Source organism: Poecilia latipinna, unplaced genomic scaffold (assembly GCF_001443285.1).
Source record: "Poecilia latipinna isolate Pla-1442-1.1 unplaced genomic scaffold, P_latipinna-1.0 Scaffold889, whole genome shotgun sequence".
Taxonomy (NCBI): Eukaryota; Metazoa; Chordata; class Actinopteri; order Cyprinodontiformes; family Poeciliidae; genus Poecilia; species Poecilia latipinna.
Genome location: NW_015113505.1, coordinates 58,396 through 73,264, shown reverse-complemented (window position 1 = coordinate 73,264; position 14,869 = coordinate 58,396). Strand labels below are relative to the sequence as shown.

Here is a 14,869-nt window from a genome sequence, read left to right as displayed (position 1 = left end):
TTTTTGAGTACTTTCTCCACCACTGGAATCCTGAAATATTAAAATAAACACAGTGTGTACAGAGAGTTGTAGATCACATCTTTAAGTTTATATCTAATTGAGTACATGTGGATATCTAATTCTTTTATATAAAGTGCATATAGTGAATGAATCGGTAAAGACCAACTTCAGACACTAATCAATAATGATAGACTTGGCAGTGGATCCATAATCGTGAAGCTTACCCGCAGCTCAGTGAGAGTTTTCTCCAGCAGAGCAGTGATGCTGTCCACAGAACTACAGCTGCTGCTGCTGCAGCCTGCAGCTGAGGCCTTGGCCTGGAGCTCCTTCACACCTGCCTCTGGTAGCGTGAATGACAGCGGCTTCTGAGCCTTCTCCAGTTTACGCTTCTTACTGGGAGGAGACTGGAGGACAACAAAACAAAGCAGATGATCCAACAGTAATCTGCACTGAAAGAAAATCTGGACAGCTGAAATGTTGCTTATCTGTACAGATTAGACTGAAATCCAGCAGGGAGACGAATGATTTTGCTGTTACAACGGGGTTCAGTTAGATCACCACGGTAATTTATCATGCAAAATAATCTCAACATATTTCTAAACTGGATATTAAAAATATGAAAAGAAAGTTTTCTATTATTTCCATCTGAATGTATAATAGTACCATGTAGGGGGGAAAAAGTATAATTGTGAGTAGAGGTTGCCAGCAGAGGGCAGTGTGTGCTCAAATGATGGGTTACACTTTCTGACTAAAATAGCAATCTGAGTTCACATGTAGTCTTTAAGACGCAGTTTAATAGAATAGAAGAGTAATATATGTACCTTTTATTTTATTTATTTTATTAGCAAGTACAGAAATTTGGCAAAATTGCCGTTTCTAAATGTGCTTTATAAATAAATTGGATTTGAATTTTTATTTGACAGGGCATCTGCTAGAATACTTCATTTAGATGTATGTTTTTTAATTATTTTTTTAAAATGAAAAAAACAAGCTATTATATTAATGAGAAACTGATCAAGTAATTCCTACTACGTCCCTATCAATGTGATACACAAGAGGGCGCTGCAGCGGCGCGAGCTTCCACCTGAACCTGCAGTGCATCAAACGGCGTCTTTTGTCTAATCTCCTCTATCGTTGGGCTGTGATGGGCGGTGGAGGTCATTATCCAGGCATAACTGGGCAGAGACGCGCAGCAACGACACGAATGCGGCACCCATGAGTCACTGCGGTCGGGCCCAGAGAGGTGGAGGCGGCGGAGGGCAGCGGGGGTCTGCGGCAGCGGAGACGGAGCCGACAGCATGGCCGACTGACCTAGAAACAGCCGAGTGGAGGAGCGGACCGCGACCTTCACACTGCTGCACTGATCCGGAGACGAATCCCACATGCTGCTTTACTTTATGCTGCTGCTAATTATCTCCTCTCTCATTTAGAATAGCAGTCTGCAAAAGATTGTTTTTTATTTGTGTGAATAAATATTTGGAAATGTCTGTGTTTTGGTTTATGTAAACAAATATATAAAGAAACATATTTCCCCTTTTAAGGGCTCTTTTTAAAAAAAATGTGATTCATATTTTTGATGGTTGGACTTCTTTAATAAAATGGGTTGAAGTGTGACTTTTTAAAACATTTTCTTATCGTTTGCTCCAGACGTCTCTCCCTCTTCCCTTCAAGCTTTCTAAAGATCTGCACCTCGTTGCACAGAGGAGGGAAATCAATAAAATTCATCAGGCTGAACCTGTAGCCCACATCCTTGACAGAGATTCTTTAACTAATGCAAACAAACAGATTTTAAAATGAAACATGCACACTGAACACTCACATGTGCTCTGTGTCCCTTTTATGATTGCTCCTCCACTCCATTATTCATCGCACAACCCTGACCTCACTGCATGCCGCATCGCACTCACTCACACAGAGCAAGTTGAGGACAACCAATGATGGAAAACGTGACGCATTTTTTTTGTTGGTTTAAAAATGCCACTTTTAGAACCAAAAAGTATGTATAGGTGGTTCTTTTCCAACATAATCTTCGGCTAGTCACCCCCCATCTGAGCTCTCTGGCTATGTTTATACACAGGAAACCAAACATAGTCCCAGTGGAGACAAAATGCAGCAGCAGCACCATCCACCTTCAGGGCAAACAATTTAAATTATATTTGACCCAAACCTTTGTGTGAACTCTGCANTTTTNTGATCTGTCCTCTGACCAGAGGCCTGCATGTGCAACACAGAGCCTGAGGGCGTCTGGTAATCGTGATGGTTATTGCTCCTACCAAACGAAAACCTCAAATTAAAATTCTCTGCTTTACAAAGTATTCAAAGGTTCAAATGAAAATAGATAAAATAATTCAGAAAAGTTTTGTAGTAGTGACGTTATGACCTACAATGTAGGAAAGTCACAAAAAAATCTGTCTATATTTATGGAAAGTTCAGTGGAAGGAAAATGTGTAAAGGATAACTAGAGGTTGGAGTTGAAGCAAGCTCTTTAAGAGTTTGAGAAGATTCACAGAGCTTGGACTGTGATTAGAGTCGGTGCTTCAAAAGCCACCAAACACAAAGAATCTATGGAGGATCGTAAAAAGGAAGATGAGGCCCAACATCGCAAACGAATGCTGCATATGATCCTCTCAGAAGCTCACAGAACCATGAGGTAACCATTTGTATTTCCCTAAATTGCTTAACTGGATTGTAATTGTAAATACGTGATACAGGTTTGAAGAAAGTAATAAAAATATACCCTAAAAATATTCTCTTATTATTCTGGCGTTTTTGCAATTGGGGATTAATTTGGTAATCGTAGGATCGGAAAGGTTTGCGTTACTTTAACGTCAGTTTAATTAACTAAGTGAATTAACTTTTCAACTACATCTAAACTGATGGAGACGATCCCACATTTTGATGCTTCCATGTTCAAGCTAACTCTGTAACTCCAGATATTTTCATGACTTTAGTGTTAGTGGTGATGATGTATAGCAGCTTGAAGGTAAGTAGGTCACAGCTGAATCTCTGTCACATCCCTCACACGTTGAACGTTACAGTCATGAACGAACATTTCCACGGCCACTACAGGAACACGGGATCCGAGCAGAGAACCGCACATGGATACACTCTGCCATGTGACCACTACCGGTAAACACACACATGCTTCGAGGGGGTCTGCGTGAAACCGATGGCAGGCCGCTCCCGAGCGTGAATGATGCCGAGCAGGAGAAGTAGGCCAATCATTCTGCTCTGCTGCTTTTGTGCCAGAAAGGCCCAAACGGAGAGAGCTGCGGCAAAGTGTCACAATCTATTCTGTTTAGCCACGTTTAATTCAGGGTTAGGCAGGGTAACGGAGCTGTGGCTGCGTTTTTCATCCCCTCTTTCTGTCACAATCATTTCCAACTTTCTCCCGGGCCAGACAAGTCGGTGTGCGCAGAGCCCTGCCCTGGCAACTGTTGCCTGGCTACTGCATGCAAGAAATCCCATAAACATCTCCCCAGAGGACAGGAGTTAAGTGCACATAATGGATCAGGGCTTGGTGAGGAGGACAAGATCCAGATTGAAGAGAGAGAGAGAGAGGGCTGAGGATGGAGCATCAGTAAGAACGGAGGAATCAGAGAACATGTCCTGATCAGAGTCGGTAATTTATAGGCCTAATTTTATTAACTCGCCGATGGATTACACATCTACAGACAAGAAGCTTGATGGCAATTAGCAGCTGGTCACACAACAACCAGCTGAAAATACAATGAAATGGATATAACTACAACTTTGAATCTGGCTCACCCCTCCCAACTATTCCTTTAACCCAGTTTGGTTGCAACAGCATGAATCCTGGATGTCATTTTGTCTTTCCACCGGTCCATCGTTTTGCCCCTGAACCTAAACATCCCGCCGCAGGGTGATTCAGAAACACGAGTCCATGGATTTACAAAGACTTCCAGGATTACCTGCACAAAGGTGTGCATGATTTATCAATTTAAAATAATAATTCTCAGACTGAGGCATTATTTGTAGAGAAAAGAGTCTGAAAGCACGAAATAGGAGTCAGGGCTTTAAGTTACCAGGCAGCTTTGTTGTAAAACCAGTTCAGTCTATAGTTTGGGCTCAGGGGGCAGCTCTCTGCTTTTAAGGGTAGGATTAAAAGTTTTCTTGTGATGAAGCTGACAGGCTTGACCCAGAGCTCCCCTTTTATTTATTCTGCTACAGGCTCAGAGAGCTGCGTGGGATCCTTTGAAGTAACATCACATGCTTCCCTCACTGTCCTGTTCTTTATGTACACCATTAAACAAAAGCAGTAGTTCATTTATTGCGTTTTCTAATTTTCCTCCCAAACGAAGCAGAGTTTCCTGCCATCTTTTAACCTCGTCTTAATCAGTGGATCTCTTGGATTTCTGAAGGATTAGTAGAAGATTTCAGTGTGATGTCGGCTGCTGCTCATCTCACCGTCAGAGGAACATGTTTTTGCAAAGTTGTTTGAAACTCCTCCATAAATCAATCAAGGGATCCTGAATTATAAAGGTGAAGTCATCGTGTGGCGACCAATACCAGATAATGGCAAAGAAGCAATTAGGCTCTTTGTTAAATGAGGGCCAGATCATTATTTTTTGTTGAATCCAAGAAAAATACCAACTAAATCAGTCTAATATAAAGAAATCACTAAAAATCTATTCATTTATTTTGATGAACAGCAGAAATAAAAAAAAATACAGTATAATTTATATGCAAAAACTTAATTAAAAAGGAGGAAAAGATGCCTGTCAAGTAGTTCATGTATTGTCTGCCAACTAGTGTCAAAGTTCTTATAGATTTACCATTAAAAACCATCCAGACTCACATTTCAAAATTATTCCATCAGTTTTTAGATTATAAATATTTGAGCACAAAATATTCACCTAATTAGGTATTTTCTGTTTTTGCACCCCGTTTCACACTTTATGCCATCTGTACAAATCTAGATCAGTTACAGTCCATGAAAACTAGACTGCATTTCATAAATAATAATACAAATCTGTAAAATCCCAGTTTGTACTGTTATATCTTTGTTTCACAAAATGCCTGATTTGGTTTCTGAACCAAACCCAGTTCAAGAACCTTGGGTTTAAATCTCAGATGTAAAAGTATCTTTAGGCCCAAAAAGCACTGAAATATCCCTGTTTGATCGAGTCAGAAGACTAAAAAAAAAACAAGGTTGGTCAGGTTTTGATGTGGCAAAAGAAAATGGTAAAAACGTGTCAACTACGTTTTTTTTTTTTTTTTGGTAAATTTTACTCTTACAAATTAAAACAAATCTTCAATTTTTTCCTGTCTCCTTTTCTTGGAGACGATAGTGCGGTAAAAATAAACCGGATAGAAACAGGAACTTACCGGGACAGTCACATCGTCGTAGAAACTCCAGGCCAGCGCCCAGCGCATGGTCCGTCCCTGGCAGAACTCTGTGTGGGTCACTTTGGGCACCTGAGCACCAAACGGAGAGAGTCAGAGACGGCCAACGCAATAAACTGCTGAAGGAAACGATCTGCCTGAAGCTCCAGACATTAAGCGGATAACCAGCATTCTGCTCAGTCTTCTCTCTCTTTTCCATCATCATGAGATGAGAGCGTAAGGCTAACGCTGTCACTAAGTTCTGCTTCATTTTCTATCTGTTTGAGTCATGAAACACAAATGATGCGTCCAAGAATCAGGATTCATGATTACAATATCACACACACTGAGTCAGACAGATAAAACCTGAAATGTTGTTTTCCTATAAGGTTAGTGTTTAATGGTTGCTATGCTAAACCATATTTTGCAAACAGAGATTTTTAACCTCCGAGCCTTTTCTTAACCAACTGTATTCTCTGTAGCTAAAAGATAAATGGTCGTCATCCAGCCGAAGACCCAGAGCATAAATATTTTTGAACTACTGTTCAAAAAATCCAAAACACATAGATTTAAAACAAATATAGATTTGTTTTAAAGTAGTATTTATCAGTGCAAGTAATCATGGGAAAGGTAAGTGAGCTTATGCAACAATTTTTTTTATTCTTACACGTCTTTATCAGCCGTGCCCATAAACATGAATACATGTAGTTTTCTAACTTCAAAGCAAAAACACACAACAAGGTTTAAATTGGGTAATTGGTGATAAAAGCTTTGGTATATTAACCAGAAAGGTTTCTACTGAAAGATGTTTTAAGGCAAAGCATCGGTCTCCTCCCTGGATGTTTGCCAGCCCTGCAATCACTCGGACTCAGACCTCTGGAGGAGGATTCGGAAGAGGCTGGTGTGTCTTCCTTTTTCTTTCATGCGGGCTCATTTATGCTTTAGCGGCTTGTTAGAAATGGCTGATCAACCTCCTAACATCCACTGAGATTTAATTGGGATCTGAACCTGCTGTTTCTGCGTGGACGAACTGAGATCAGAGGCCAGAGCTTGGTGCTGCTCCTCAGCGGATACTCACCCCTTGCTTCCTCAGCTCCTCTTTCAAAGGTGCCAGGCTGCATTTCTTCCCCAACATGCAACTATACCACCTGCAGGAAGAAAACTCAACATCAACCAGCTGTTTGTCTGCACCCCGTATGAGCGTGTGTGTCAGCAGCCCACTGTCCAGACCTGAACTACAAAGCAGAGATCAAAACAACCAGGCGTAGGCTTCAGGGAGCAACACAAAGGCAAAATGAAAACATGAGAAGCAGGAAAACATCCGGGCGCCCGTGGTCCTGCAGCGCACAGAGAAACGGTTTTGAAGTGTTCCCGAGGCGGAGGCCTGATCAATAATCGCTGCTGCGCAATAAAGACGCGAGTCTGGTGTTGATCAATGTGTAGCAGAGTCCAACTGGGGCACGCGGAGGAAAGATGAAGACATTAGAGAGTGCCGGTCTGGAAACTTGGCTGGCGAAGCTGCGTCCTCCGGGCTGAAGCTGGGTTTAAATCTCATCTTCTGTGATGGATGGAGCAGCATTAGAGCTCATCTGCAGATGTTGGAGCCCATCTATAGAGGATCTCATGAGCATACATACACATGCTAAAATCCAGTTTTTCATCATAAATCATTCCAGAGCTTTTTTTCCCCCCACTAATAATGTGGTTTATATATTCAAAACATAAAGATGCAACCATGATGTGTTCACACCGTTGGACTAATGCTTTACTGACTTTTGGGTCAATTTCTCACATCTTGACTTGTCGATATTTACCTGACCCCACAGATTTTCAGTCAGGTTGAGTTCTGGACTCTAGTTGCAGAACTGCAATCGCAAAATTTATCTCCTGATGAGAATTTAAAAGATACATTTGATTTGGACGTTATGTTTGGACTCGCTGATAAACTGATTTTCATCCTCAACTTTCTAGCAGAGACCTGGAGGCTTAGTGTTTAAGGACTGTTTGTATTTTCTTAGTCCATGTGAAGAAAAGTTATCCTGGAATATTACATTTTGCAGAAATAATTCAAAAGCTGACATTTTAAACTGGATTTGGGATCTAATGTCAAAGATTTGCACGCTTGCCACTACAAAAACAGCAGTCTTTGTTTAAGACTAAAAACATTTTCTTTGGCCTTCCTGCTTTCTGCAGAAAGTCTGGAGCAACCGCTTGTGTGTGGACAGATGACACAAACATGTATGTTGCGGAGGTCCATGCATGCTGGGAAAGTGATGATGCAGGGAGAGCCTCATGTCAAACCTTTAGCTGACGTAATGAAATATTGATCAGCTGTAATATTAGCAGATGTTCGCCACTTCTAATCACAGCGGGGAAGGAAATCCCCTGAAAGCCTTCCTCCACTAGCAGCTCCTTCAGTCATGAAAGAGAGCAGCTGCACTTTCGGTTTCCCCCCGCCCCTTTGAAAAGAGAAGGCAGAGGAAGAACTCAGAAATAATTTTCATATCAATAGAGATGAATCAGGAGCATCACTTCAGCTCTAGCTGCAGCGTGGAGCTTCTGTCTGACAGTAATTACCCTTTAGTGGGGTGGCAGGGTGTCTCACTGGACCATTTCTAAAGGCTGGCACCGTTTCCATGGACACCTGGTAGCTGTGGGATCCCAGCATGCAGTTGGGAGTGACAGCCGGCTCCGCTTGGTTTGTCTAGAACCTCAGAGCTGCTAAACAAATCTGGATTCGCTCCGACTGCCTCTCCTGTATTCATGATTTTGCAACACGGAGCCGCATAAGAGCAGGCAGGTGTTAACATCAGTCCCACTCCACTGAAGCATCATGTACGAACACACACACACAGAGCAGGTGTGGCCTGTCTAATCAGGTCTAATAGCTCCACTCTGCTGGGGTCTCGCTTGGCTGCGTGGGTGACAGGCCCTGGGGGAGGGGGACGTGACGGCCGCCACCCAAACACAGGGGCTCCCAGATACAGCGTGGGGAGTGTGTGAGTGTGTGTGTGCCTAAATCATTACAGTAACTGAGGGTGACAACTACATCAATGATCCATCTGCCCGTTTCACGTGTCAAACTCGAGGCTCGGGGGCCAAATCTGGCCCGCCTTAGCTGCTTAGGTGACTCCAAACGCCAAATTACATCAACCAGGCTCTCCAGTGTTTTGTGATTCAACAAGTGCGGAAATTCATGCCAAAAAAAAATAAAAAATAAAAAAAAAATCAAGAGATCCTTATGTTTTTCCTGCTAATGCATAATTGTGGGTTTATTGTAAATTTTACACAAAGATTGTCAAAAGCATTGGGTTTAAGTGATGCTGCATGTGGCAGGGTTTCTTACTACACTGCTGCCTCAGCCTTACTTGATGTCAAGTTATAGTCTGTGATCGGTGTGACGTGTAACAAAAAGTCACATTTACTGCCATACATCTGTGTGTAAGGCAGTACACACAGATGGTGTATGGTGTAAAAATTAGCACCACAAAATCTATGATTTTGATTGTAAAAATCAGAAAAACTATCACAAGATCCTGGAGGGACAATTCAGTGTTAAAAGATGTTCAATAATATTTAATTTTAAGGAGTACGTATCGAATATTTTGACAGATTTTTAAATGGGTTTTATCAATACGTTCTGGCACATTCGTGATCTTGATATGTCAAAAAATGAAAATGAGTTTCATGAGTGTCCAACTCTCTCTTCAGCCAATCTGAGCCTCTTCAAAGCCATTCAAACTGCAGCACACTTCAACATCCATCATGCCACTACCATGTGTAGCTCTGATATGTAGATATAAAAAAAATAAAAGACTTTTTGTCCTCACCGCAGCCTCTTCTTCAGCTGCAGGCTGTCATGAATGATCCTCTTGACGAACTCCAGCTCGCCGCCCTCCGCCATGATCTCAGTCACCCCGCCCGTGTTCACCGAACTGGGAGGAGGTCTTCGTGAGTTTCTGGAGTTCACCCCCTGCAGGGAGAGCAACAGGACAGACAGAGATTAGGAGGAAATCCTATTAGGGGCTTATTAGCATCACGTAAACAAACAGCATTTCATGCAGGAGCCGAATTGACTGAGTCAGGGAGGCTGAGCCAGAACTAAAAACACAAAGACACCAAAAACATTGTGGTGAGCTTTTCACACTCAGCCACACCTCCTGCAGCTCATCAAGACATTGATTTGTTTCAGTGTTTGTACGAATTACTGCCTCAATGTGGTGCAGCGTGGAGTTGTTTCCGGTTAACTCGAGGAATGATCCAAACAAGTGGGTTTTTTTAAACATCTCTCAGCTCTTCAAATTCAAAATGAGTGAACGTTTGCCAAAAAAAAGCATAAAGTTTGCTAAATTTCCTAGTGGACTGCTGCTCTGGACATAATAAAACACGGCGGACCAACAATATCAGATGGAGAGGATATGTTTTTCTTCTTTCTACTCCATATTGAACACGGAAAGAATAATAACTAACATGAATAAAAATCTTACATTACATTATAACCTACTGAGATGCACCTACCTTTGCTTCTAGCTGGTTTGCGAAAAACGGTGGGTTACACATGCAGAAGTCATAAATAATTTCTGTCTCTTCTTTTAAGGCGTCCATCAGTAAAGTCTTCTGCGGGACTTTTACAACTGTCGAAGAGAAAAAAACGAATTACGAAATGATTTAAGAGCTGCTCTAAACAAGTAAAGCAGCACAACTGAATCTGACGTGACACCGTTTTATTTTGCCGCCACTCACGATGCGTCAAAGCCCACAGCATCACACAACCCACACCGTGTCTGAGCCTGCATTCACCTTTCACCAGGTCTGACAGCTTGTTCTGCTCCACGTTCTTCTTTGCGTAGTCGAAGCAGATGTCGTCCACCTCTGTGGCGAGGAAGAACCAGCCGTTCATTGTGGCTCCCAGTAAGGGATAAATGCAGGACGCTCCGGTACCTGTGGAAACAGGGAGCACACGTCTGACGTCTGAAAATGATGCCTGCATCACTATGAAGAATGATTGTGGCCGTCAGGGAATGACATGGAAATGTGCGCTGATGTTTTAAAGTTAACAAAAGACAGGATGCGATGCGATACTAAACACTCTAAACATCTGGAGCCAATAAACGTCAGTTCCAGCGGTGATAATCGCATTATTTTGATGCAACAAGATGCATTATTCAGGTCACACTCAGAGAGAGACGGCATCCTTTGCTAAAGGGACAACCAGTGGTGATCCATCACAGAGACGACGGCTTCATTCTGCTTACTAACGGCTACAGGGTCACCAATCGGTGACCTGGAGCCTCACAGAGGACACACCCACACCTCTGCAGGGACAGCTCAGAGTTGTTTTCGTCTCAGACTGACAGATTGGACACGAGCTGAGGCATCTGGACAGGGATTTGAGTGAGCACTGGGGGAACTGGGAATGACTCGGGTCATTCCCAGGTCTAAATGTCACTTCGTAATCCTCTCTAATAGAAAACGTGAAGAGAAACAGAAATGGGAGCATGAACAGCTTAGAAAAGGGCAAAAAAAAGAAAGAAGAAGATTTGTTAAAGCAACCAATGACCCTAAACATCCAGCCAGCAGAATAGCAGAATGGGTTAGACCACAGTACAGTCAAGTCTTATAACGGCCTAGCCAAACTCCAGACCTAAACCCAATTAAAAATCTGTAACAAGACCTAAAAATGGCTCTCCACTGAAAGTTGGTAAGTTGAAGGGGTGTTGATGTTTTTACAACATGCTGGAGCACATCATAGTTTAAGGACACAAAGAAAACCAAATCTGATTCGGTTAACCCTCCCACAGTCTTAGTGCGACGCTCCGGACGAGAGCAACAGAGGGAAGCAGGGAGTTTGACCCATCAGACCGTCAATTCACAAAACTACAAAAAAATAAACTCCTAAAACAAAACGTGAGGTCGGTCCTAGTGAACAGAGTAAAATACTTGTGTAGTTCAAATGACCCCATCTCTTAAGATCGTTGGAAGGTTAAAGGTGCAGTCCCACAAAAACAGGATAAAACTTCAGTTTATGTTTGGCTCCCAGTGCAGAAACCTTAACCTTAGCAGCTGTATGTCATGAAACTAAAATATATTAAATTCATCTGGACAATTCAACGATACATACATATTTATTTCACCTCTGTTTCTTCTAATGTGCAAACTGTGGAAACTGTAATTACATTTTTTCGTGTAGAAATTTGAAGTAAACAGCTTATTAACAGCTTATCAGCTCCCATGCGTGATGGCGTGTGTGCAGTCAGTAAGAAACGCGGTGCAGGGCGTACCGATGTCGATGCCGCGGCGAGGCTGCTTCTGGCCGTCGATGAGGTCCTCCACCCAGTGGATGTAGTTGAGGCGCAGGGGGACGGTGGGGATGAGGCGCTCCAGAGGGATCTCGATGGTCAAACCAAAGTCTTCCTTTAACAGAGTGCAGGTGAGCGCACGCACTGCCTCCGGCTCTTTGAAATTCACACTGCAAGAAAACCAGATTACAGTAAAAGTTTCTGAAAAAGTTCAATCACACATAAGACAAAAGCAGATTATTGATAAGGCTGCTAATGCTAACGAGTTAACACACTCAATTAATCAAAGTTTTAACAAGTTAATATTGCATAATGCAGATTAATCACATGACCTATTTTGAACTAAAAGCCCCTCTCCTGCAGAGGGTTACCAAATTCACAGCAACGCAGTTTTGCACGAATTGCAATAACGAATTATTCTTCCAGCACAACAAATTTATAGCTAACATTTCTAAATTACAATTTGAAACAAAGTGATTTATTTTAAACCCTCCTGAATATAAAAACCTAGAAATCTGAGATGTCTGGTTTGAAACGGTGAAAGATTTTTTTTAAACATTTTGAAGTCAAGCATGGTGATTAATCCGATTTATTTATTTTTTTTAAATCGATTCACAACACTAATTATTATCAATGCGGTCCCTTTTATTTGTTCAAATCTGAAATCAGCTCCTAAGTAACTGGCTTTGTTGAGTCAAAAATCAGAAATGAGCCTTAAGAAAAAGAGACTGGTTAAAATAATAATTACTTTATTTCTATAGGTTTGTTGTATTGTGACCACACAGGATAGCAATATGATTAAATATTTAGCAACTTTTTACACAATAAGTCTGGCACTTGCTGCGTAGTTTCCACACTTCGCAGTATTTAGCAAATCCACTTTGTTGCTATTTTGATTAGTTTGTGACCAGAGCCATAAAAATAAACTTTAAATTCGGCCCGATTTCACTTATCTTTATGTTTGTGCCCTGCTGGATTAACCTCTGAGGTCACCAGACAGTAATTCAGCAAACTGCTCTTAAAACGCTACTTCATTAACCCGCTGCAGCTCTCTGCACCGAGCCTCATCACTTCACATTTCACAGAAACACACACAGACGAGGGACGGTGTGGGGATAAGCAGTCCATCAAATTAAATCCCCCCGCTGATAACAAAGATTTTTACACACCCAACATAACACAAAGCTCCACACTTCCTTATTCCCAGCCCTCCCTGCCCGACTCGTCTTCCCTCCTCCACGTGTTTAACCGTTTCAGCTGTCGCACCAGAAGGTGTGGGCGAGGGAGCTGTAATTAAAGCTTCGCCGGGTCCTTTTACACCTTGGCAGATGCAATTAATTACATCCTGGTGATTGGGAGCGTTGCGCTGCGCACGTAGTTGGTGTGAAAGCAAACCAGCAGGATGACAAAACATTTACGGCTGAAAGAGACGCAGATGTGACACAATTTATCTTGGATTTTGGTTTTAGAAATATTCCTCCCCATTAGGAATATCAGTCAGAAAAAGATGAAATATTTGAATTCTAAAGTAGAAACCATTGGACGTTCAACTCTTGATTTTCTTGACTGCATGATGAGAAAAATTCAAACAATTTAAATTTTTATCCAGGCAGGAAAAAAAAAAAAGCAACTTTATAAAATGGACAGAACCTTTATCAGATTCAGCAGAAGTTTGATCATTTAACTCAAGACATCATGGCAGCAAACATTTGATCTTTTATCAAACTGACGGTGTTACAGTTTAATCAAAAATAAATAGATTCATGATGATGAATAACAAATTAGTAAAGTGAAAGTCATAATGTGCAGTCAAAAGCTAATAAACCTAAGATTTTTTTCTAAAGAAAAAAGGAAAACGATGCATCATTTTCCATTCAAATAACGTTTCAGTGAAATGCATTAAATTTTGTGGTTGTTAAATGACAAAATATGTCATATTTTTGCGAGGCCCCACATCTAAGAGCAACCAGTTCATGCTAACAAACACACTCTTCAGGGTGGAAGTTAGTACTGCAGGAAGCAGACTCAAAATTCGCTACTTTCATCATCACTGAGGTGTTAAAATAAACAAAATATGTTAAAAGCTGTTCAAAAAGAAAACTAAATTATACCATTTGAAATGCTGGTTAACTTATTTGATTGGTCAGACCACAGATTTCTCTGTTGCTGTACTGCAGGACAAAGCAAGACAGAAGGTGTGAACAGCACGTACACAAGCGTGATTAACAGCGCTCCTCCTGGCTGTGATTGGTTGCTTCTGACCAGGAGTGGTGTTTTTCTGCAGATGGCAATAGTAGCTAAGGGAGAAGGCAGAGGAGCTAGATTTTTTTTTCAGATTACTCGACAGCTTTAACAAATATAAAAACTTTTTTTTTTTATAAAAGCATACGGCAGCTTTTAAGCAGGAGAACTCATCTCCTTCAATTTTTCCAAATGAAGAGCTAAACAGGTAATAAACTTTTCTCACTTCAAGTCTGAGCTCCATCTTCCCTCATCTGATAAACATTCATTAAGCTAACATGTCAGCTCACCAGCTGCTGACCTCCAAGGATCCACAGCAAGATTGTAAAAAAGATGAGCCAAGGAAGAAACTGGGTCGGGTTACGGTGAGGAACAAGACTAATGAGCGAGCCACGGTACATCAGCGCAACGCTCAGAGCCAAATCGAGAGCCAGCCTCTCTCATCACCTCCTCTCCACCGCTCACATTTTCAGCCCTGATTTCTCCTCAGAGGCATCGTTAGATAGAGATCGATATTCAGACAAGGGGAGGCTGCTCGGGCCGCTGCTCTATTTTTAGACCTTTCCGTGTGTGTGTGTGAGCCTGCGATGCGGGGCCAGCCGTCTCCCTGGCAACCACACCTACTGAAGCCGATGAGCGGCGCACGCAAATCCGGCCACGCTGGAGCAATGGCTGATGGCAGCAGGAGGAGCGCGTGAGCGCGCCCGCACCGTCACGCAGCGGCGGCGTCAGGGCTCGCCGTTGCGCGCCTACGACACGGTCGAAGCCGACGGGACCCGAGGAGGGACAAACCACGAGACGAAAAAGTTGGTGCCCGGAGTAGGATTCTGAACGAGAGAGGAGGAAGAGGGTGTTGAAACGGAGAAGGAGCGTCACCGTCGGCCGAGTCTGTGAAGAAATAAGAGTTTGTGTTCTCAGAGGTGGAGAAGTCGTTTTATGATCAGCTTTAAAGCACAAATGGTCAGATGGATAAACCCGGCTCA

At 42.2% G+C, this 14,869-nt stretch overlaps 1 protein-coding gene across 3 annotated transcripts in view; it reads right to left on the bottom strand.

The window, feature by feature from the left end:
* mettl16 (methyltransferase 16, N6-methyladenosine) overlaps nucleotides 1-14,869 on the bottom strand; it is a 33,120-nt gene that overhangs the window by 13,133 nt on the left and 5,118 nt on the right. For all 3 annotated transcript variants that reach the window (XM_015048523.1, XM_015048521.1, XM_015048522.1), the window contains exons 3-9: nucleotides 11,628-11,815; nucleotides 10,147-10,287; nucleotides 9,865-9,980; nucleotides 9,177-9,319; nucleotides 6,425-6,494; nucleotides 5,350-5,439; nucleotides 225-404 (exon numbers count right to left, since the gene is read on the bottom strand). In XM_015048523.1, the coding sequence (XP_014904009.1) occupies nucleotides 225-404; nucleotides 5,350-5,439; nucleotides 6,425-6,494; nucleotides 9,177-9,319; nucleotides 9,865-9,980; nucleotides 10,147-10,287; nucleotides 11,628-11,815 (928 nt within the window). The remainder of the gene's footprint in view (nucleotides 1-224; nucleotides 405-5,349; nucleotides 5,440-6,424; nucleotides 6,495-9,176; nucleotides 9,320-9,864; nucleotides 9,981-10,146; nucleotides 10,288-11,627; nucleotides 11,816-14,869) is intronic.